The sequence below is a fragment of the Condylostylus longicornis genome, unplaced genomic scaffold (genome assembly GCF_029603195.1).
Source record: "Condylostylus longicornis isolate FDR11 unplaced genomic scaffold, ASM2960319v2 ptg000199l, whole genome shotgun sequence".
Classification (NCBI taxonomy): domain Eukaryota; kingdom Metazoa; phylum Arthropoda; class Insecta; order Diptera; family Dolichopodidae; genus Condylostylus; species Condylostylus longicornis.
In genome coordinates, this window is record NW_026578167.1 from 115,467 (window position 1) to 140,838 (window position 25,372).

Genomic DNA, 25,372 nt, shown 5'->3' on the forward strand with positions numbered 1-25,372 from the left:
CAAATTTTTCAATATTTTGTTCTTTTTTTGCTTGCTAAGAGATATTTAAAATTTTATAATTGGTAATGCTAATTTTCATAAAATATTTATATTTCGTTACACAATTCGTCAAAATTTGACAAAAAAAAAAACAGCTCCGACTGATAGAAATATAGGTCTGGACCTTTAGAGAGAGTGACAGTTCACAGCTGACAAATTTACACTTATTCTTATGGAATCTATAGAGGGCACTTTTTAACACCATAAGTCTCCCACAAGATCAGTCTTTTTAAATTTTGCTTTTTAAATTAAAAGTTAAAATTCAATCTTTTTTAAAATTCTCAGCGAGTTCTTAATATATTTTTTAGTAGCGTAACTTGATTTGCAATTCGCCAATGTTTTGGTACTATGTATGTAACAAAATCGCAGAGCAAAAAATTTTAACTGTAAGCAATTCTTAAAAATAATTCTTAAAAATTATTGTTTTTGATATTTCTTAGTTTTTTTAAAGTAAACATTTAACTATTTTAAAATAGCTTGTTCGTTTTTTAATGAAATGAATTGCAAAAGATTTTTAGCAGGTAGGTTAAGATTTAAATATTTAAAAGGCGAAATGTCGAGAAAAGTGAAGCGAAACAAATTTGGCATAATGCATGAATTTTACCATCTTCGTAATTTGGGAATTGTGGCCTATAATTTATTATAATTTTAATTAGAAAAATTTAGTTAAATGCAATAAATTTGAAATGCAAGTTTTTCTTTAATTTATTAAAGCAAAATAGATGTAACACTTATATTGTTTAGTTTTATTTTTTTCAAACTTAGACTTCCGCAATAAGATTCTGATTGATCGCACCTGAGTGCGATGACCTGCAAAAATTGAGATGATCAAAAATGACTATCCTGAAAAGTTTTACAAAACGAGCCAACGTGATGGTTCTCTTATCACCTCTAATTATCACGTTTACCACTACTGGAATAATACATAGCCGAGATAGTATCACTTCCTGTAATATGACTACCAGAAAATGGGTGATAGACGTAATAGTATTACTTCATGCGATATTTACGTGCGATAAAATTACCAGAATGTAGGTGACTGTTTCCCTCACCACGAGTTTCCGTATGGGCAAAATGTATGAATCATGAACTTTTACCTTTTGATAAGCATTAAGTTTTCTGTAGACAATTAAATTATGAATTCAATACTTTAATTGAATCATCGAATAAGTAAATAAGTCATCTGCAGTTCTATATACTGAAGGAGTGTATGTAATCCTTGCAGAAACTGCAATTAAATACATATGTTAAAAGTATGTATGTATGTATTTAAACAATTTTTTAACACACTGGATTTGGGTCATTTGGTAGATGCTGTATTAGTTAATTGCACTCAGTGAGCTTTTCATGTGAAGTCGATCATGTAGATACAAAATTATACTGCATTGTTATGTAGAAATTATTGCACTTGATTAATTAGTATTATTTTGTAACGCCAATTTACATGATATTAAATAAATAAAAAAAATACTTAAATTTATTAATATATAGTTTTCTTCCCTTATTTAGAGATAAAATTTGGTAGAATTTTTTCTTAAAAATTTCAAACAAATAAATTTCTAATTCGTTGGCAAGGAGCATCTTTGTTTCTACCCCGCTTGATAAATCATATCTTGCAAAAAAAACAACACAGTAAAGCCAAAAACATCAGGTAAGTCTCTTTCTTTATTCCCAACTTTCTCAAATTGAAATTGATAATTTTTTTTTTCTCCTGAAAAAGTAAGCGACGCAGGTATAAATATTAAAAAAAGGAAGTTTTATGTTTTCACTTATATAAAATATAATTTATTAAATTATAAAAAATATAAAAACTGTAAAAAACTGTAAAAACTTATAAAAAATGTATAAGAAATTAAAAAAAGAACAAATTTTTTTGTATAAAGGAAAAAGTGCATAGTTTCAAATTTTTGCTCCCATTTAAAAACCAAGCCAATTTGAAAAAGCAAAGCAACTAAAGAGAGTAGGATTTAACCGGATTTTCGATTCAATGGTTGCAAAACACATTTAGGAAACGGGTCACACAATCACAGAAGATAACTTAAAGGTATTAAAGGAGGTAAAAGGAAAACACAGGAGAGAAGTTCATGAAAGCATGCAGATATACAAATCAAACAAGGACTGCCTACTGAACATGGACGAAGGTAACGCGGCTACTTAGCTCTTTAAATTAATTATTTGGCCAGTTTTAAGGTTTAAAACAGGTATAAATTTTTTTTGTAAATAATAACAAAGAAAAATAAATAAATAAATAATCAAATTCTAGATTAAGTCAGGTAGATAATTATATTAAGTCAGGTATAATATTCCTAATTTTAATAGATTTCAATTTTTATTGTTTGTTATCTTAATTAGAAGGAAATCAGCTTTGATAAAGTGCGTATGTAGCGGACAAAATATATTAGCAAAAAATAAAAAAGTATTTTATTCCGAATAAAAGGAAGTTTTCTTTTCATACCAATAAAAAAAGAAAAAGAAAAAAATAATAAGAAATATAACACGATCAGTGGCATTTAAAAAAAAAAACAGGAACAAATTCAAAAATTCGTAATATTTCGTAAAAATAAATTGAATATTGGGACTTCTTAGATATAAAGACATTACATTAATATTATTGTATACAGATTTGTTGCAGAACTTTTTTATTTTTGTGTTATGTTTATTTTCTCATAAGCTTAATAAACCTGTTATGCAGGGCAGAGGCGATAATATTCGTTTTTGTATAATTTATTATACAATAATATATGTTATTATATCATTGTTTTGTTTATCATTTTCTACAAAATTAATAAAATCAGCAAAGGAAAATAATTCGTGCATGAATCGTATTAACGCGTATGAAATAAAGTAAGCACCCAAAAAAGTTTTTTTTTATGTTTGATTTTACTCATAAATGTAAGTAGCCAAAAAAGATTTTATGCACTTACATATACTCGTATTATGTTATAATTGAAAAATAATCCAGTGAGCAAATCTAAAATGCCAAAAATGGTGAACAAAAGGAAACCTATATGCGTTGAATCATTGTTGAACATACTCGTAGAACTATAAGTAACATACTAACGTAACTATAAGTAACGCAGAGATAAATTTGATTTAAAATTGTTTTTAAAAATTTGTTTTCAAAAATATTTGAAATTAGTGCGATTCGCACTAGGGGCTTCTGGTATATTTTATAATATGTATTTTCGAATAAATTGGAAATCTTCATGATTTGGGATGTTTGAAAAATAAAAACGATTAAATACAAAATATATACAGAATTTATTTTATTTCATTTAAATAATAACAAAATTAAATTGCATGTTCTTACAAACTAGAATAATAAATTACAGGTAGCAAAAAATTTTTTAGGTAAAACAAAAATAGTAAATACATAAAATTCCTGTTTTTAAAAAAAAAATTTAAATTTACTTTTTTATTAACTAAAGACTTTTTTTATTAACTATTTTTCTTAGACTTACTTACTTATTTTCATTTACTTACGTATTAAACTTTTATCTAACAAATGCTAAAGTAATTTTAGGTACATATTATGTAAATGTAAAATAATATTTAATTAAGTTTGAATGTGATACATTAATATTAAAAACCAGATTATGCAAATGGTTTCCACACGAAATTAATTATTTACGTTTCGAAAAGTTGCCTACATAGATAAGAAAATATTCCAAAATAAAAAAAGTGATGCTTTTATAGATTTATTTCTTTGTTTGTTTCAAAATTTCTAGAATTTCCTTCAAAAATGTTTTGAGTTTTAAATTTAAGAAGGTCAGTAACATTTACCAACGACGCCTAAAAACAACTTTTTTTAAGGGTCTTTAATAGGAAAAATATTATTTTCAATATTACGAAGAATGTGGTCGGTAAACAACGCTTTTTTTTTCTTTTAAAAAAATAACAATAATTAAAGAATGTTAGAATCAAGAATTTAAGAGTTTACGGAAAAGCTATAAAATTAAAGTTATATAGAAAACTACGAGAATGGTAACCCAGCTGATCCTAGGAAAAAAAATTTGTATATTACTTCACCTTCGCAATCATATGTTGTTTTATATATTTTGCCTTTTTTTCTGTTTTTCGTTTTTATATTTTGATGTATAGCAGAAACTAAAATCTGGTGCAGACTTCAACGAAGCCCAATGGGTGGGCCTGGCAAAAATGAGAAAATCGTAAAATTTTTCATATCTAAAAATTTTACACTAGATTGGATGTTTCTTAAACATATGGGTCTTTGGTTTTACGTAGAAAAAAAATTAAGCTAACATAAAGAGATTATCAAAGTGTCTTTGACAAATAAAAATGTAGTTTTGCGTATTTCCATTTCTGAAAAATATTAAAATAGAGAAAAAAGTTTCTTTGAATTTGAAAAAATATAATTTTAATTATATGTATTATTTAAAAAAAATAACTGTATAAACTAAACTAGAAAGGTTAAAGATTGTACTAAAGAAATAAGTAAGAGATACAAGTACCGAATTGAAATATTTTTTGGTTAGATGTCGCTACGTACACTGAAATAAAATTTTTCAGAAACTGAAAATTAATAAAGTTAGGTCAAACCAATGGTTTGTGTTGTAGCACTTTTCTCTTTATTTCACACTATTAAAATTATTTGCATATATTTAGAATGAACGATTTATGTAATCTTTAAAATAAAGCAAAAATTAATTTCAAGAGCGCTTAACAAAATGCTCGATTTTAATGGTTAATTGTGTGAGTTAAGAAAAATAATTATATTTTTTAATGACATGGAATTTACCGTTAGCTTTTTGTGTTTTTAAAAATTTGAAGAAGCTTGCGGTTTCGGAAATATAAGGCGTCCAAAATTCAAATTTTACAAATTTCAAGAGGCGATAACTTGAGAGGAGTGGAGATGTAAATAAATTTTATTCTAGAAAAATAAACTACTCGTATTTATTAACGTCTAAAAGCTGCTAAAATTTCAGGCTCCTACATCCAGGGATCTTGAAGAAAAACGTCTTCCAAAATTTGCAAAAAACGGATTTTGTATAACGGTAAATTTGAACGGTCAATTTGTTTTTCTAAAGTTTAACTATAGTATGTCGCGATAGCAAAAGCAAGCCCTGCCTTCCTGCGTTTGCAAAATTTGAAAAATGCTTACGGTTTCACCGCAACAAATTGTTAAAAAATGGCAGCTAAAATGACATTTTGGTGGGTATAACTTCTAGAGGGGGGGAAGTAGGTAAAAATTTTGTTCTACGGAAATAAGTTTCTAGAAAAGATCTATGCACATATTAAATTTCAGCTTTCTATCTTTAAGGATGTAGAAATTTTGTAAACATGTCCACGGACGGAAAGAGTGAAACTAATAAATACTTTTTTTTCAAAAATTTTTTGGAAAAGGGCTAAAAAGGAACTTTTTTTCTTTTAGAAACAAAATAAACATTAAAACGTAAAAAAAAAAATTTAAAAAAAAAATTTGAATTTTTATATTTTGAGGATTTAAAAAAAATATTTAAAAAATATTAAAAACGATGTTGATGAATTTGATACTAATTTTTAATTTTAAAAATGATGTTGATAATTTTGTCTTTAATTTATTCAATGTTCTTATTTATAACCCATATAAGTTCATATTCTTAACCTAAGTGCTTAAGAGTTTCCCTCTGTCCTTCCATCCCTCCGTGGACCCGTTCGCAAATCTTCTACACCCTTGAAGAAAGCCGAAATTTCTTAATATATAAATGTATCTTTACTAGAAAGTCGCCAAAACACAGAAGAAAAGTTTGAGCTATCTGGCAGTTTCCTCTAAAAGTTATAAGCTTTCAAAGAGCCATTTTAGAGAAACCGTAAACATTTAAATGCAAAACGGTTACGGGTGGGTGCAGAAGTCTGAAACTTTTCTGGCTTTTTGATACTAATAAAAAATTTTTTCCAACCCTAAATTCTCGCAAGTTTTCGCCTCTCCAAATTTGTAAAAGCCGCATTTTTGACAGCATATATTTCCGAAACTGCAAGTTTTTTCAAATATCTGTGAAAGAAAGCTAATAATAAATGACGCAATCAACCTTTGAAATCGAACATTATGTGTACGCCTCTATTTTTTTTAAACAATATGTTCACTTGGAAAATTGCTGCTTTACAAACCATTAAAAGTTTGAACAACTTTCTTAATTTTGTTAGCTATTTTTAATAAAAAATCTATTCGATTTGTAAATAATTTATTTTATTCATAAAAAACAAATATCTATGTGTGCTTGCCTACTTATATGTGTGAGTACTTTTAATAATAAAAGAAACGAGAAAAAATAGAGTTGACCGCGTCAACTCTGTCATAACCTTACAAATTTGTTATCATATGTGCGAATAAATAAGCTTTAATAGTTTTTGAGATATAGCCAAATAACTGTTGAAATTGTATGGAAGCCACCAGAAGCAGCCAACCAATTTCAACGACTTTTATCAAACACATTGGCCCTACAAATATATTCGTTTGTTTGAAATTTCAATACCATAGCTTTTATAGTTTCTGAGATATAGCCAAATAACTTTTGAAGTTGTACGGCAGCTACCACAAGGAGCCAAACATTTTCAACGACATTTATTAAACACATTGGCCCTACCAATATATTCGCTTGCGTGAAATTTCAATATCATAGCTTTTATAGTATCTGAGATATAACCAACTTTTATTAGACACATTGGTCCTACTTATGTATTCGCTTGTGTGAAATTTCAATGCCACAGCCTTTATAGTTTCCGATATATATCCAAATAAATTTTGAAGTTATATGGCAGCTTCCCGAACCAGTACCTCGATCATATCCAATTTAAATAGGATTCTAGTACTTACTATAATAAATCATTTGTCAAAATTTCGTAAACTTAGCTCAATTAGTTTTTGAGTTATCATTTGGACGAACGGACAGACGGACAGATAAAGCTAATTCGATTCAGAATTCGACACTGATCAAAAACATACACTTGAGTCTATATCTCAGACCATTATTTTTTAGCGTTACAAACGGTAAGCAAATTTAGTATGCCCTTCGAACATAGGTTCGTATCACGTATGGATATAAACATAGTATCCTTTAAAAAAACAAATGTTTTGTTTTTAAACTGAAAAGTAAAAATTTTTCATCCAAAAACTGAAAAGTAGAGTTTAAAAAAATGAAAAGTAGAAAAATAAAATGTTCTTGTGTTTTTGTATAAATTTCTAAGTCTATAAAATAGTTTCTGATTATACTTCATCATAATCTGTTATTTACCAAGTCATGAATAAAATGAAAGTGAAAAAAAAAGGTACAAAATGCAACAAAATCATAAACCAGAAAATGTATAAATTTCGTTAAACTTTGATGAACAATTTTTTTCCTTACTTCGAGCGTGAATATAAATATAGCATTTTTTTTTTTTAATTTGAAAATATTTATCACTTTACTTTATTAGTATTACACTTATTTAGAAAATAATAAAAAATTTTATTAGCACAATCAATATTTTTCTTTTAATTTGATATTACGGCTACACTTTCTAAAGTTAGAAAAGTAAACAAAACAAACCACTTCTTCACTTACGTATATTTTGTTATTTATTGCACTTTTTTATTGGTTTTTGCCACTGAAAATCCTATTTTTATTTAAAGAATAAAAATTATTTAACAAAAACTAGAAATATTTTTTTTTCGAAAACAAAAAAATATTTTTTTTTTTCAAATTTTGACAAATTGTCTAACAAAACACAAATATCTTTTGAAAAACTGTATTACCAAGCATCCAAATTTAAAATATTCCCTAGCAACCACAATATGGAAAAATGAAAAATCTGTATGATTTGTGTAGAGAAATATTTTTTAAAATAAATGAAAATTTTTATACTAGGAATTACTTAGTGGACAAAATAAAAACAAATGGTTTCTATGTTGGCCCCAAAAACTTTCTGCTACTCTATGTCTATAATACAATGTGCCCAAGGTGATATTTTTCAAAATTCTTAAGTAAAATTGTCAAATAAAACTAATAATTAGAAATCTTTTAACTTATGTTGTGTATAATTTTTTTAAAAATTTGTACATATGTTCATTTTCAAGGATCTTGTGATATTAAAATACGCTACGTACATATATGTATATAATTTAAATTTTATAAAATAAATTTATTCAAAAAGAAAAAAAAATTAATGAGTTGTGTGAGTTTATCTGTAACTGAGTTTTGTACAGATATTTCAAATAAATAAATATTGAATCAAAGATATTGTTTTAATCTTATCTTTTTAGCATTATGTTGTACATAATTTAAATAGAAGTCAAATAAAAAGACAAGCAGCCAGCGTTCCCACTTGGATACAATTGTATCCACTTGGATACATTTTTGCTTTAAATTTGAGCTTGGATACAAAGATACTCAAATCTGCTAGAATGTCGAAATTGGCTACATATTAAAATTTTTCTGAAATATGGATACATTTTTTTTTCAAACACTAAATAAATATTACAAAACAGTTAAAATGCTGCTAATATTAAATCATAAAGTTGCTTTATCTTCAATAAATGTTATTTACTGGCTGTTCTAAGCAGGTTTCCAAATTTTTTAGAAGAAAGTAAAAAATACACTTTATTAACTGCCTCTTCCTGTATTCAAATCCAGAAAATTTATACAAAAACGTACCAGAAATATTTTAGTGCAAGCTAGGTGTAAGTGTATTTTAATGTAAGCTATTGGCTGTACATATTTTTTAAAATTTGTCCGTTTTCATGGTGAATCGTCTTTACCGCATAGTTCAACAACTACAGAACATATACATATGCTTTTCTTACCTTAATTTTTACATTTAAAATGTAATAAAAGTTGTATGTGATTTCTTAAAGAATTTACTATAAATAACAAAACTCATATTGTGGAATAAAACAAATTATTATTAATTTTGGGTTAATTTGTACAAAATAAGACGACTTAGTATAATAATGCTATTTTAAGAGGTTGGATACATTTTGGTTACATTTTTTTCTCGAAATTGGATACATTTTGTTTTTACCGACTGGGAACACTGCAAGCAGCCCTATTATGAATTCTCGTTGTAAAATTCTACGAAATTCAACCTCCAACAAGGTTGGTTACGACAAACTTTCTCAAGAATTATATTCTCGCAAACTCCTTTTGTAGAGAATATAAATCAGCAAGGGCAACACAATTTTTCGGAGTCTCAATTCAGTATTTTATTTCAAATTTTTATTTGTTTTTTGTTGCTATTTGCGTTCAAAACTTGAGTTTTGCAGTTTTTTTTTAAAGAGGAAATTCAAACAAAAAAATTTAAAGCTTGAAAATTAAAAATAACCAGTCTTCAAACTGCTTGTTACGTGTGATTATTTCTTTCGTAGACTTTTCATATGTAATTTTACCACGAACGTAATATGATTACTCTATTACAAATTTTCGTAGTAGAATTTTAATTAATTGAGAATATTGAATTCGGAATTGAGAATATGAAATTCGTAATTTTCCGAAAATCAGAGCTACGAACGAAATTCGTGATAGGGCTGAAAATAAATACGCTCCTGTTACGAGTTTGACTACTGTGCTTGCAATAAAGAAAGAGTCAACTAGAAAAAATTTGGCTTCATTGTTTGTTTCTTTAATATCTATTTCTAATTCCTTGAAAAAAACTGCTGTGCTGCAATATAGTATTTTTTTTATTGAAAATATTGCTATAGATCAGTACCGTCAAAATTGTGGACCGCGATCTGACACAGCCAGTTTGAAAATCTTTGTGACCTTTCGCAGTTACAAAGTATTTCATATAATACGGCACACTCACTTAAAATACAAGTCACCCTTATTTATTGTGAAAAAAGAAGGCTAATAAAATATTTTCTTAAAAAATTGTAAGTTTCTTTTCTTTTTACGATTTTGTTTTAATTTTTTTATAAAATATTTACATTGATTTAGATTAAGATTTAAAAATTTTTTGGCGCCTGAACATACAACAATAGGACAGCATTGCTATAGGTAGGAAATATTAAGGTCGTTGGAATTTAAAATCTCTCTAGACTCAATATTGGATTTGACAGCAAAAGCAGTTTTTAAAAATTTTATCCCTTGAAATAAAAATCTACGTTAACAAATGTACATTGCGACAAAATATTAAAATAAAACTTACATTTTGAACCTGAAGTTTATGTAAATGTGATTATTCTACGCAGTATTGTATTGTACTACAAAAATCTAAGTATAGAAAAATTTTTAGCTGCACAAAATGCAGCATTATTACGTTGACATCACTGAACACAAAAGCTGCTGCCGCAATACTTTTACAGTATCTTACTAAAAACTATATATAGTAGAAATACCGTATTTATGCTTTAACGAAAACAGGCTACATATTTTTAACACAGTAGCTTTTTTGATTTATTTTTCAACGGAAAAATATATTTGCAATGCAACACAGAGATTTTACGAAATTACGAAACACGACAATAAGCATAATTGAATCTTAGTCTAAAGTAAATTGAAGCCATTTCGAATTCATTTTCACTATATGCAATAGCGAGAGAAACTTTCATACAAAAGGATATTTTTTTTAATATCGATTTATATAAAGTTTTGCTATTTTTTTAGTTTTGAAATATTTTGGAAGAGGAAAAAAATTTTTGGGCAAATAAGAATTCATTTTCCTTAATGGTAAATAAAGTTGGAGGAAAAATAAAATAGAGAATTTTTAGCTTTAGACAAACATTTAAAAACATCCAACTCATGTTTTCCAAATCAATGAAATTTTTTAATACTACTTGTTTGGAGTTTTTAAATTCAACGCTTTTCTAAATTTTATTCTATTTTGAGCGAATCATATATGAATATATTTAAAAATTTATTTAAATTAAAAGTTTTGAGGAAATATATTTTACCAAATACTAAAGCAATCAAAGTCAGCATTGCAACGAAAAGTAAATAGTCTGATCCAGAATGAGTTTCACTTGTAAGCATATGTTTTCTTAGAATATCTTCTGCTCGCACTTGCTGCTCCAATAAACTTAAACGAACGGCTTCACGCTCTTCAGGGGAAAGTCCGTTTACACCATCAAGTAGCTGCATTACCTCTTCAATACCAGGTAGCATGACGCGGTCATTTGATATAAGGTCATCCCCAACCAATCCATTTATTCGCTCTGTCGTCATCTTAAATTAATGGTAACTTTTACAAAAGTTTAAAGCTTAAGTATTTTCAATTTGCCAATTGAATATTCCAATCGATTTATGCAGCAGGGACTACCTGAAAACTTAAAATAAACCTGTATGTTACATATATTTCACATATTTCTATAAATATTGCTAGCAATTGGATAATATTCCCTCTTTTTGTTGTACAATTTTGTACCTAATTTATTTTTAATTATTTTTAAACAATAACATCGTGAAATTCATTTTTTATAAAAAAAGTTTCATTCTTAAAAAAAAAAGGCTGTTTTTAAAAAAATCTTAACGCAGCCGGTAGGATTCGAACCTACGCTCCCAAAGGGAATCTGATTTCGAGTCAGACGCCTTAACCACTCGGCCACGACTGCTTGTTTAACTACCATGCTAATTAGAAATATAAAGTAAGCGATTTTAACAGTCTCACAATTTATATTTCGCATATGTAATGTGAAATAAAAACACATATCATACTACATTTATATATATAACCATATTCTTAACACCCTTTAAAATTAAAGTAAAAAATTGTTTAAATATTATACATACATAGCATATTATACACATGTATTTATGTATTATATATGAATGGAGCTAGTTTCCAAATTAAAATCAATTTTAGAATTTGTGGTTTTGTATTAAAATTTTAAATTTTTGTGAATAAAACTCTATAGGCGCAACGCTGGTTTTGAGAGAACATCAGTAAATGATCTATTTAAATATTTTTTAAGCTCATCAATTTAAAATGTGTTGAATTTTCCATTTACTGGTATTTATTGTCGAATACACAATTTTACACCTGCATACCTTTCTTAACCAGTTTTTAAGTCAATCAGGATGAAAATAGTTTTCTAAGTCCATTTTTTCATATTCATGACGTAAATTAAAATTTTATCATTCACATATCAATAAGTTTACAACACTTCTACCAAAAACAAAAATCTACAAAACTGTCTTTAATTTTTAGACATCTTTTACACTTGTTTAAATTTAAAGAAAACTCTGCTATTATATATACAAAAGTGCTGCCGATGTCTGTAAATTATAAATTCATAAACAGTATTGTTATAAAATTTTTTTATGTTGATTGCAGTGTTAGGACATTGGCATTTTTATTGGCAAATTTGAAATAATGAGTATTAGTTTGCATTTAGTTTTTCAAAAATATTCCAAGAGCATTTTTGGCATAATAGCGTCTTTAAAAAGTATTATAAAATATTCAGCTTCAAAATTATTTAGGTTGCTAATTCGTTGTAATTCCTTCCAATATTAATACTGAAATTATTTTGTTAATTTATTTAACCCTTTGAGACCATCCCTCACGTTTGTGTTGCTTAGGTATTAAAACGACTCAAATTTTTTTTTTTCTTTGAAAAAAAAAACTATGTTTTAATTGATTGCATTCACTTTTAATACGTTTAATACAAAAAAAAACTTAAATTTTAAAAATAATTCATATTATAAATAAACATTATAAGTAAAAAAAATATATGTATAACAAAAATAATATTTTTTACATTATTCACAGATTGGGTTCATATTTTGTTTTAGAGTTTACATTGTTTTGAGTCTTACATATATCTAAATTAATATAGTTTTAATTCTATTTTCACAGCATTAATTTACATTTTGTACTAATTTATTTTGTTCAGTCTATGTTGGTGTGGTATGCTTTGAAGCAAACTTTGTCCTTAATAATACAAAGGTGCACTTTGCCTTTAACTCGTTCCTTTGATTACGTCATCCATCTGTTCTGCAGTTGCATGAAGAAATTTCCATTAAGTTTAATTATTAGTGTAATAAGCACATACTTATTAATTTCACAACTATGATGTTGTAGTAGTAAAATTCATAATATAATTAGTGCAATAGGCACAATCCTATAAATATATATGTATGTTCTTGTTATTGTGTGTTTCAATAGTAGATCGTATGTAGCAGTCAATGTAAACAAAGCAAATACTTAGTAATCATGAGAATTACAACATAAAGCAATGTAGAGAACATTTCGTCGGCAATTTCTTCATACCTCTGTAGCTCAGTTGGTAGAGCGTCCGCCTAGAAAGCGGTAGATCACTGGTTCGAGTCCAGTTCGAGGAGAACAATTTTTTTATTTAATTTTTCTGCCTTTAACTCGTTCCTTTGATTACGTCATCCATCTGTTCTGCAGTTGCATGAAGAAATTTCCATTAAGTTTAATTATTATTGTAATAAGCACATACTTATTAATTTCACAACTATGATGTTGTAGTAGTAAAATTCATAATAAATTCTAATGTTTGTTTATTAGAAGATTTTGATATCGATGAGAGCACTATGGTTTTATTCAATGAAAAAGAAATATGCCAAGCGATAAAGTTTCTTAAACTGAATAAGGTTACAGGTTTTGATCTCACTATTTGCCGAGAAAGGCTTTAAATTTTTCAAGAAATTGATAAATACAGCAGTTAACCTAAGATATGTTTATATTGCTTGGAAAGTAGCGGCAGTTATTATGATAGGAAGACAGAGGAAACCCTTGTTGCAAAGTCATCTAAAAACTTTTTGGAAAATTGTTCTTAACAAGGCTGATGCCGATAATAGAAAATAAGAAATTGATTCTAGATCATCAGTTTGGTTTTAGAACAAAGTATGCAACAATTGATCAAGTAAACAGAATAGCAAATATTGTGAAAAAGACGTTAGAAGATAGGCAAATATTTTCGAAATATTTCCGGACGTGTCCCCGGCCTTCGATAGGTTTTGTGATGACGGTTTATTATTTAAACTTAGGAAACTGATACCTTTGCAATTCAACCCCTATTTCATGCAACTATTGACCCCTAGTTCGTAAGTCTGGATTGTCAACATACAATAAGTTATTGATATATAACAAAATGATAAAGCCTATATTGGCATATCGATTGTAGCTATGGGATTATGCCAAGCAAACGGCACGTCAAACAAACACAAACTTTTACAAACGAGGTTCTTTGTAATATACTGTGCATGCTCCCTGATATGTGTGCAATAGTGACATTCATAGGGATCTGGGTGTTTCCCAAGTAGGTAAAGAAATAACGACCTGTGCCATAAAACAAAAGGCACGTTTGGAACAGCATATAAATGTCAAGGCCTCTGGATTTATAGGGGAGGGGGTTTAGACGAAAAGACTGAAACAAACGAGACCTCCCGAATTAACCTAGAATGCTGTGACAGCACTTCCGTCCCCTCCTTTACGGAACATGGACACAAAAACACAGTTTATGACCATCCAATTGCACTGACGAGAGTTTGGGTCTGCCTATCTTTGTCTTTCGATAATTTTTAACACCTGTTTTAAAAAAAATTTATATATTTCTTGGTTGGCCAATTCTTGACACTATAAATGGAAATTATGTAAGGCATCTGGCGTTACACAAAATTTACCATATATTTATATTCTTTTATATTTTGAACCAAAATATTATGAACACATGCATAGTACTATTTTATAAAATATTTAAAATAGAAACTTCATTAGTCCATTTTTTTTACTTTTCATTCTGCAATTCACTTTCTTTTTATTTCATCATTTCTAGGAAAACTGTAAATATCTATCTGAAAATAACTCTATTTCAAATACCGTACATTTAATTGGTAAAATTATGTCATGCAAAGTAATTATAGTTTTAAACAAAACAAAAACAATGTTTTCTTTCCAAAATTTAAAACTAAGTAAATTTACGAATTATGAGGTGTACTAACACTATGGAATGAGTATTACTTTTAATTATTAAAGTAATGTCTTTATATCTAACAAGTCCCAATACTCAATTTTTTTTACGAAATGTTACGAATTTTTGGCCTCGTTGTTGGTTTTTTCTTTAAATGCCACTGATCGTGTCATATTTTTTATTATTTTTTTCCTTTTTTTTTACGTAAAAAAGAGATTAATATTTTAAAAAATCTCAGGATATTATACACATTTTTTAAAAAGCTTCCCATTTAAATTCTATTGCACGAAAAAGAAAGGTAGGAGGAAAGAAAAAATGAAAAAAAATTTCAAATTCATATTTCAGTATGGTTTCAAATGTTAATGAGGAAGGATGTATGATTTTTTATGCACATTTTGTATTTCCCAATAAGGTAAGTTGAGTAGTGTCGGCTAACAAAAATGTTATTAAAAGTAATATAGGTTGACACATTTCAACAATTTGAATTATCTCATTTCGATTATTCATACGTTACTTATAAAATTGTTTCAAGTAATTTCAGTTAGTTTTTAAATTATTAAAAATAAATATGTATGTACCTACTTCCAATAAATTTTTTTTTAAATAATTATTTTAAAACTATTTCAAACATGTTATACTGAGTGCTTCAAAAATTTTGCTGTGCTCTTTTTTCATATTTTATTAGCAGGTAAACAAGAGCAATCTATTTATAAAATGTCCCTACATGTGTATGTATGACCTATCTTAATTTTAAACGGAAAGAATTTTAAAATACCTGAACAAAAATTTTAAAATACCTGTTATTTTACAGTCGGAATTTTTGAGTCATTTGGTAAAATACCATTTATTTCAAAACTAGAAAAATATTCAAATCCGGTCATAAAAATATATGATTGTTTTTTCCAAACATTTTAAATATTTTTTTTTCTTAGGTAATTGATATAAATGATAGTAAGTTTTTAATATTTTTTCAAATAAAAATAGAGGTAAAATTTTGAAGTTTATATAAAATTTGTATTTAACAAATAATATTTGATTGTATTTTAGATATTATTTTCTAATTCCCTCTTCAAATTTTTTCTTTACTATGTATTTATATCAATATTTAAGAATTATCTTTCATTAATTATATTTTCAACTTGACACCACAGGTACTTCCCATATCTTGCGTTAACTTACCCTATTAGAAAAAAAAAGCTGTTCACTTAAAAATAATAAAATGCTTTCAGTAACATATAAAACGTTGAAGGTGAAGGATGTGCTTGTTGTTTTTCCGCTTTTTTTTTAAATTTTAAAATAATTATCAATGAAAATATTAATATATTTTTTTGATTTTTCAAATATATGTTCTAAATTTTACCTGCTTTATAATAAGTGTGAATTTATTTTAATATTTCTTCTCAAAAAATAGCCACTTCGATTTAAAAAAGGCCATATAAAATAAGGTGTGCTTTCAAGTTTCTCTCTGAGCATTGGGACTTGTTAGATATAAAGACATTAATTAAAGTAAATAATATTCACATGCATATGGTGGAAAACATCTATTTGTTTTTGCAAATGGGAATAACAATTGGGAACTATGCACTTTTTCCTTTTTTAAAAAAAAATTGGTTTTTTTTTTTGTGTTTTATATTTTTCTTTTACAAGTTTATATTTAATAATATTACTTTTAAGATTTTCTTCGAAATACTTTATAATTTTTCACTCACAAACTACACTAATTTAAAAAAAAAAAATTTTTCCGTTCAGCGACGTCACTTATTTTTTCAAAAAAAAAACAACATTTGGCATAAAATATCAATTTGAATTTGACAAAGCTTGGAACAAAGAGGGAGATTTACCTGAATTTTTTAACTTCACTGTGCTTTTTTTCAAAATACGATCTTTTAGGTAGTGTAAGCGAGATAGAAACATAGATGCTATTTCCTTCAGTATTTATAATTTGTTCTCCCAACCCAACCCAATGCTCAATTTTTTTTACGAAGTGTTGCGATTCGTTGCCGCCGTTCCTATTTTTTTTAAGTAAAAAAGAGTTTAAAACTTTAAAGCATTTCTCGATGTTATATACATGGCATAAATAATAATAACGTAGGATATTCCCATTAGCGCACTTTTGAAGGCTTTTTAAAGTACGCCACTCAGTGTAACTATTTGAAATATCTTTTAACGTACAATTTTGTAAGAGTGGAAATTAAAGTATTTGTGTGACTTTTTTAAGTATAAATAGAAACTTAATAATTTAAAAATTGTATAATTAAAAATTAATCAAACTTTTTTTGATTTTTAAGCGATAAAAATTTCCAGTCATAATTTCTTATTGCCATTCAAGAGAGGAAATGTTTTTTGAAAAATTTTTCTTTAATTCAAATACCTGATTACCTTAAAAATAACTTGATATTAACAAATAATAAAGACATATTATATTAACAAATACATTAAATCAAAATGCATTAGAAAAATTTTTAGCATAATTCGTAGCAACGGTAGTCTTCATAATTACCAACCTCAGATAGGGTTCCAGTATTGATTACGCAAATATTTGTTAGATCAGTCGCTTGAAAAATTACATATTTTTAAAATAGCTACTATCTGAAAATAACATAATACTAATTATTCAAAATATTTATTTGTAACAATTTTAAAAATAAATGTGATATTATTATATACTAATAAAATAATTATTATGTTGACGTTTGAAAAATTTCTTCAAAGGTAAAATATTTAAAAAGGAACTAATTCAACTGAATTTGCTTGGGTAGATGAAATTTCTGTTGTGTAACCACAATTATTCTGAATTCTATATTATTTTTTTCTATATTATTTTATTTAAATAATATAACAAAAAAAAGGGGGGACAAAAGTTGGCATGGGTTCTAGTCGGTTTCACATTTTCCTAACATGTGAAGCTGAAAATGCTAGGAAATGCCCTCTGGAAACATCAGCTCTGCCAACAAATCCGACTCTCACCTCCTAGAAGGTAGGTAACATAGTTATCTGCCGGGTGTCTCCTGGGCAACTTACTTAGTAAGGCTGACGAGAGCGGGTGAAAGCGAGTACTCGGCGCTTAATCAGGGTTTCGTTGGTTAGGAAGCGCGCGGGCGGTAAATCCAGAAGCGTCTGACCTAGAATAGGCGGCTCCCTGGTCTGCGTCTGATCCCTGATGGACGGCAGTTTTTGAATCCTGCCAGTAGGTATAAAATGCAGAATTTAATCATTTGTGCAATGGACAAAACAAAAGGATTTAGTACCCCAGGTGGTAATTCAATTACGTTCGAGAATCCACCCTCTTCGGAGGTCGGCTCTACGGATTTTAGAAAAGAATAGAAATAGAGAAGGTGGACTACCGAACATTCAAGCTCCACAAACCAATAAGTGTATAAACATGAGTAAAGCTCAAGACAAAGAAAGTGATGATCAGAATGCTGACATACACAAAAGGATTAGCCAACTGGAACAGCTCTGTGTGGCTTTGAAAAGCGAGGTTCTTCAACTGAGGGCTGAAAATGAGAAACTAAAGAAAGAGAAGCATACGCAAATTACAAACAATAAGTCTGATGTGGGCAGTCATAAAGAAAAAGGGGCTGCACCACGAGCAAAGCAGGTGAGGTCAGTCTTAGACGCCTACTCAACAGATGAGTAGGAACTTGCCAGAGAAACAGATTGGATCCTAAAACAAAAGAGGTCCAGTAAAAAAAGAAAAGCGGAATCGTCTCCGGAAGTGGTTCAGGTGACAACCAACGCTGAAAAAGCGGATGTTCCTGATTCTAAAAGTCGAGGCAATGTCACGAAAAACTCTAGGCCGCCTCCAGTAGTCATAAGTAATGTGGTTGTCTATAATAAAATAGAATCAACATTAAAAAATAAGGACATCAATTATAAGGTTAAAATGATGAACAACAATCAATTTAAGCTTATTGTAAATTCCGAAATGGACTACAGGAATCTTACCAGAGCCATGAATGGATCTGGACTAGAATGGCATACCTATAAAAACAAGCAGACCAATATAAGTCATGGTAAGGGGTCTTCACCCCAGTTATAAACCGGAAGATATAAAGGAAGACATAAGCTCCAGGGGTTACAAGATCTTAGATGTAACCAATAAAATTAAACAAATGAAAGAAAATGGGAAAAACATTATGGTGCCTCTACCGCTGTTTATGTTAACATTCTCAAATGAAGAAGAGATGAGAAAAATTTATGAAATCGATTACATAAACAGGATGAAAGTTAGGATAGAGGCACTTCGAAAGGATAGGACCATTCCGCAGTGTAAAAGGCATACACAAAAAGGCATACACAAAAATTTTGCCAGAGAGAACCGAATTGTGTTAAATGTGCAGGCAGGCACTTAACATCAGATTGCAGTAAGCCAAAGAGTACTGCAGCAAAGTGTTCCAATTGCTTGGAGGCCCACCCAGCAAAATATAGAGGATGCCTTGTAGCTAAGGAACTGCAAAAACGTAGAAATTTGAACAGCAACAACAACCTCAAGAACTCTGAACGGCCACCGAGGAAATTCACCTCGAGAATAGTCTCAAAAGATGTAACATACAGGGACGAAAACTGATGTATAAAATGCAAAATATGATGCAGAACATGCTAGATATGATGGACAAAATCTCTCAGAGATTGAGTGTTTTAGAGACCGAAAGGAAAAAACCGAATACCAAAAGACCTGGTAAATGATGGCACGAGGTAATTTTAAAATAGCAACATGGAATTGCAATGGTATTGCAAATAAAAAGAACTTGCTTGAAGTTTTTCTGCATACACAGAATATAGACGTGCGCCTCGTAACTGAAACACATATGACCTTAAGAAGCAGGATTCGGTTTCCAGGTTATAGAATTTACAGCTCGAACCATCCTGGAAATATAGCGAAGGGCGGAACGGCGATGATAATAAAAGAAAAGGTGGTGCATTGCGATCTGCACCAGATGCAAACCGAGGGAATGCAAATGGCAGCGGTTCAGATCACTTCGACTAAGCAGAAATTTAGAGTGGCTGCATTATATTGTCAACCTAGATTTAAAATTACGGCAGAAATGTTTCAATGCGTTCTGACAGACCTGGGCGATAGATTTATATTTGGGGGTGACTTTAACGCCAAGCACACTGATTGGGGTTCAAGGCATACTTCAACTAGAGGAAGAGAACTTAGGACAGCAATTGGCGGCACGGGTGGCCTTTTTCATTCTACTGCGAAGCCAACGTATTGGCCAACCGATTTTAATAAGTGTCCAGATTTAATAGATTTCGTCATAACGAAACGGATTGCGAAAAATTTCATCGAGGTACATGATAACTACGATCTTGACTCCGATCATTCGGTGGTTATTCTTGTACTTAAGGAAAATATAGTTATGAAAAGGGCGAAGCCTGCGCTGACAAATGGTACTACAGATTGGTCAAGATTTCGCTTAGAGATTGAACGACAAATAGATCTAAGGAAAAGAATAAGAACAACCCAGCACATAGATGAGGAGGCCGAAAACTTTACTAAAATTATTCAAAATGCGGCTTGGAGTAGTTCCAAAATTAACGTTATTAGGAGGGGGGGCATTAACTATCCCCCCATATACTAGCAAAAGTAAAACGAACCAGGCGGGTGAGAAAAAGGTGGCAGCAAACGCGTGATCCTGCTGATAAAACCAGATATAATCATGAGTCGCAGCAACTAAGACGCTGTATTAGAAAATACAAAGAGGATTCGGTTGCTGATTATGTTCAAAATTTGACGGAGTGTGAGAAAACCAATTACTCACTGTGGAGGGCAACAAAGAAAATGAAGCAACCTATCAAGCATCTCGCTCCTATTAAAAACAAAGATGTAACGTGGGCAAAAACTGACAAGGACAAGGCAAATGCGTTTGCGGATCATTTGGCCGATATATTCTGCCCGCATGACAGCCGGAGCGTGTATGAAAATGAGGAATCTGCTTTTGTTGGGGATAGCGTGACTATTCCAATTGTTAAGGAAAGAGAGGTCATAGAAGAAATCAGGACTCTTAAACCTTTATTAAAAAAGGTTTAAGAGCCGATATTTTGAAACGGCCGATATTTTGAAAGAATTACCCAAAAGGGGTATAACGATGCTTACGCGCCTAAAAAATGCGTGTATAAGGTTCAATTACGTGCCTGAAATTTGGAAAGTTGCAGAGATAATCATGCTGCACAAACCTGGCAAACCTATAGACAAGGCGACTTCTTATAGACCAATCTCATTGTTGCCTATGATTTCAAAACTGCTAGAGAAACTTTTATTGAGAAGACTCCAGCCTATAATTGAAAGTAAAAGGTTAATCCCGAATCATCAATTTGGTTTTCGCCGCAACCACTCAACCATAGCTCAGATTCATAGAATAACTGACCTAATAGAAAATTCACTGGAAGAAAAAACTATATGACGTAGCCTAGGCCTTCGATAAGGTTTGGCTTTGTGGATCAATAAAAAAACTTAGGCGATTATTACCAAAGCAGTATGTTGAGCATTACCAAGGCAGTATGACCTGCTCGAATCTTACCTGACCAATAGGGTATTTCGAGTTAAACAGGAAGAGGAGTACTCTTCGCTTAGGGATATCAAGTCGGGGGTACCACAGAGGAGTATATTGGGCCCGATACTATACTTGCTATACACGTGTGATATTCCTGAATCGGAAGGAGTGACAATACAGCAGTTATCGCAATAGGACGAAATGAAAATGAATCTACACAAAAATTGCAAAGGGCCAGTGATGAGATCTCAAAATGGAGTAGAAAGTGGAATATAAAACTTAACGAGGTGAAATCAGTACACGTAAATTTCACTAATAGGAAAATTGACAATTCATTTTCGGTTCGAATAAATGGCGTCTTGATTCCGTCCGCAAACACAGCGAAGTATTTGGGAATGACGTTGGACGCGAAGCTCAGATGGAAGGAGCACATAAAGAAAAAGAGATCTCAACTAGAGGAGGAATACAGAAAGTTCGAATGGCTTTTGAGGAGCCGTTCCAAATTGACAATATACAACAAAGTTTTGATATATAATCAAATATTTAAGCCTGTCTGGGCTTACGGTATTCAGTTATGGAGCTGCGCTGCGCAGACTCATATCCAATCTATACAAAGATTTCAAAATAGAGTATTACGGGACATTGTAAACGCCCCTTGGTATGTCCGTAATGCCGATATACACAGGGATCTCACGATCCTAAGTGTCACAGACGACATTAAGAAGCAAGCAGCCAATCATAAAATGCGTTTATCCAATCATGTCAATATCGAGGCGGCTCGATTGGTTGACAATCAAAACTTTGTTAGGAGACTTAAACGTACGAGACCCCTCGAGTTAGTTTAGAGTTTTTTATCTGGAACAATGAGTACTTAGTACGCTATTGTGCCAGATCAAAAGCTTGTAAATAATCAAAAAGGTTAGAGCAAAATTAATGGTTAGTCGTTTTCGACTAGTTTTATAGTTTATTTTGAGGAGGGTGTTTTTTTAGTGGATTAAAGTTCCACACTACTGCTTTTCGTCTGGCAGTGTCTTTCGAGATTTTTCACCCTTCCTCTCGGTAAAAAAAAAAAAAAAAAAAAATTTATTTAAATTATCAAAATTGCAAAAATTCTAATTTGTTAAAATTTAATACTAACGCACATGTACGAGTACTCGTATTTAATATTTAATATTTTTTCATACATAACTTTCTCACATATTTAATATTTTGGTACAAGTCAAATTACATATATTTCGTTTGTTAATATTAATTTAAGTATATTTGAAACCTACATGATACATAAATTAACATGGGAAAATTATGAATGTGATAAATGCATAAAATTTGTTACCAGTTTTCTGGTATTCTGGTCTTCTTCGTTTATTTCTGTGGGAAATAATTAATTTTAAGTAGTATAATTTTTATAAAATAGGTCAGATTTTTAATAAATAAATGAATTAATTTCAAAACAAGAAACAAGAAGTTTTTCACTTAAACTATCTAAAATTTTGGGTGCTCAACCAAAAAATATAAAAAAATGTCACAAAATTTAAAGCTTAGTGAAACCAGCGTCAAACAGAAGGAGTAGAAGAAGATATGGAGAAGTTACTGATTAACTTTAAGAAAGATCCAGCTTTAAAAAAGACGGCAGAATATATAACTCAACAAACTATGGAAACAGTTTAATATCAACGACTTAATAATAAAAGAGTTTTGGAGTTCGAATAATGAAACGGACGACGATTTAGAAGAGAATCAAAAGGAAGAAGCTGATTTAAACTCTGGTAATTTAATAGACATAGAGCAACAGCAGCGCTACATAAAGCAGCATATTAAAATAAAAATGTTTTACCGAGTTGTTAACAAGGTAGGCGAATGCATGCAATAAAAGGACTCTGTTACAGCTATTGGAAAGATACAGTTATTGGAAAGATATCATTGGAACAAATGATGACATCATTTTCCATGTCGCAAATGAACAAAAATGAGAATACCTAAAAGACAAGCAGTTGAAAAAAGTGAAAGAGAAACATCAGGAAATTGTTACAAAAATAACGTAGCACACGCAGAAGCAAATTCAATCTGGTGAGTCTACAAGAGCAAAAGAAAATCAGGTTAAACTACCGCAAATTACCGCAACGTTTAACGGCCAGTATTACAGTAGATAGGGAAACTTCAAGGCTCCTCAAACAACAGGCATCAAACTCCAAGAAAATCGCAGAATTGACAGCTATGTTACAGTTTCAGGTTTCAGGCGTTAGAAAGTTTGCGGGCCCGGAAACAAAAACAAAACATGGAAAGCGAAGTAACAAATGTATCGCGTGATGAAGGTAGAAGAATGTCCAATTTGTAAAGAGCAGCACAAAATTTACTCATGTCAAAAATTCAAAGACATGAGTATTACTTGAAATTGGGCAACTCTAAGAAGGCACAACTTACGCTCAAACTGTCTAAGCAGCAATCATGTGATAAACAAGTGCATTTCAAAGAGCACTTGCATGAAATGCAACAAAAATCATCGCAGTCTGTTACATGATGAAAGAAAAAAAACACAAAATACACCTACTAATTTGGACGGGCAATCATACAACTGCGTAATATCGAAAAATGTGGCAGTTTTATTACCTACAGCAAATGTATGTGTTAAAAATACACCATTGCGAGCCCTAATAGATCAAGGATCGCAATCGTCGTTTATAAGAAAGGAACTTTCAAATGAATTACAACTCAATAGAACAAAAATTTATGCCATAATAACTGGAATCGGTACAAAAGAAATAAGCTCTGTAAAAGATATTGTGAGCATAACAATTACATGTGGCAGAAATGTAAAGAATTTTCGGTTACCACTTGACAAAACTTGACAAAAATCCTGCCGCAAGAACAGGTACATAAAAACAAATGGTGGCACCTTAAGAACAAAGAGTTAGCAGACCTTGAATTTGAAAAACCAGCTAAAATTGATCTTATATTAGGCTCAGATGTCATTGGTGAGATATTGCTTAGTGGAATAATAAAAAAAACATTATACCGACCAATAGCTCAGCAAACAGTCTTTGAATGGATTGTTACTGGTACTGGTCCCTGGAGCAATAAAAACCTTTGAAAACAGCTTAATTTGTCATGTTACGCTGGATGATATTGATGCATAAATTAAACAATTCTTCGAAATTCCGAAGAAGATGCAGAAAGGAGATATATTGCTAGAATCCTAAATAAGAACAGTAAAAAATCAAAAATTTTTCGAAAGTTAAAAAGCATTCATGCGAGAATATGAATCAACCAAGATGAATCATACTTTTTATACTTTTTACCACATCATGCAGTTATGAAAGAAGAAAGCTTAGTTATGAAACCTCATGTTGTGTTTGATGGATACAGTAAGTCACAAAACAACATTAGTATTAATGATGAGATAACAAAAGTATGTTTATACGGCAGACATTGAAAAAATGTAATGCCAGATATTAATCAATGACGGAAACAGGAATTTGCAAAAAATTGTCTGGAGATATTCATCAAATGATCCGATTCAACGAGTATACGTTACATACGGAACATTTGCAGCTCCATATTAAAACTCTGCTTAAACTAAGCACAGATGAACAAAATACGCTTACAGTAGCAGCAAAAATCTAAGGAACCGATATGTATGTAGATGATGTAATATTAAGTAGCGATACAGTTGAGCAAGCCGTGCAAGGCAAATTACAACTTGTAAGCGTTCTGAAAAACGCTGGGTTTAGGCTCTACAAATGGGCAGGTAACAACCCACAACTCGTATACAATACAATGCCGACAAAATGCGTTGAAATGGGAAATACGCAAACTGAGTCATGTAAAATATTAGGAATACGATGGTACCCAAAAGAAGACGAGTTTAGAACAATAATAGACCTTCCGAGCAAACCAAAATATACTACAAAAAGGGTTGTACTCTCCGAATTTTCCAGATTTTTTGACCCACTTGGCTGGATAGCACCAAAATGATTCTACAAGACATATG

The 25,372-nt window shown here is 30.0% G+C and overlaps 1 protein-coding gene and 1 non-coding gene across 3 annotated transcripts; both read right to left on the bottom strand.

The window, feature by feature from the left end:
- Nucleotides 1–3,590: 3,590 nt before the first annotated feature.
- LOC129616415 (uncharacterized) lies at nucleotides 3,591–12,206 on the bottom strand. Of its 2 annotated transcripts, none has more exons than XM_055532034.1 (3): nucleotides 11,997–12,206; nucleotides 10,904–11,275; nucleotides 3,591–4,362 (listed from the first exon to the last, which is right to left on the bottom strand). In XM_055532034.1, exons 2-3 carry the CDS (start codon nucleotides 11,172–11,174, stop codon nucleotides 4,298–4,300), a joined length of 336 nt encoding a protein of 111 aa, XP_055388009.1. In that variant the 5' UTR covers nucleotides 11,175–11,275; nucleotides 11,997–12,206; the 3' UTR covers nucleotides 3,591–4,297. The 2 variants fall into 2 exon arrangements, with proteins under 2 accessions (XP_055388009.1, XP_055388010.1); XM_055532035.1 differs by lacking the exon at nucleotides 3,591–4,362 and adding an exon at nucleotides 7,414–7,632.
- Trnas-cga (transfer RNA serine (anticodon CGA)) lies at nucleotides 11,479–11,560 on the bottom strand. Its single transcript has one exon. It is a non-coding gene; the product is annotated as a tRNA-Ser (tRNA).
- Nucleotides 12,207–25,372: the final 13,166 nt, after the last annotated feature.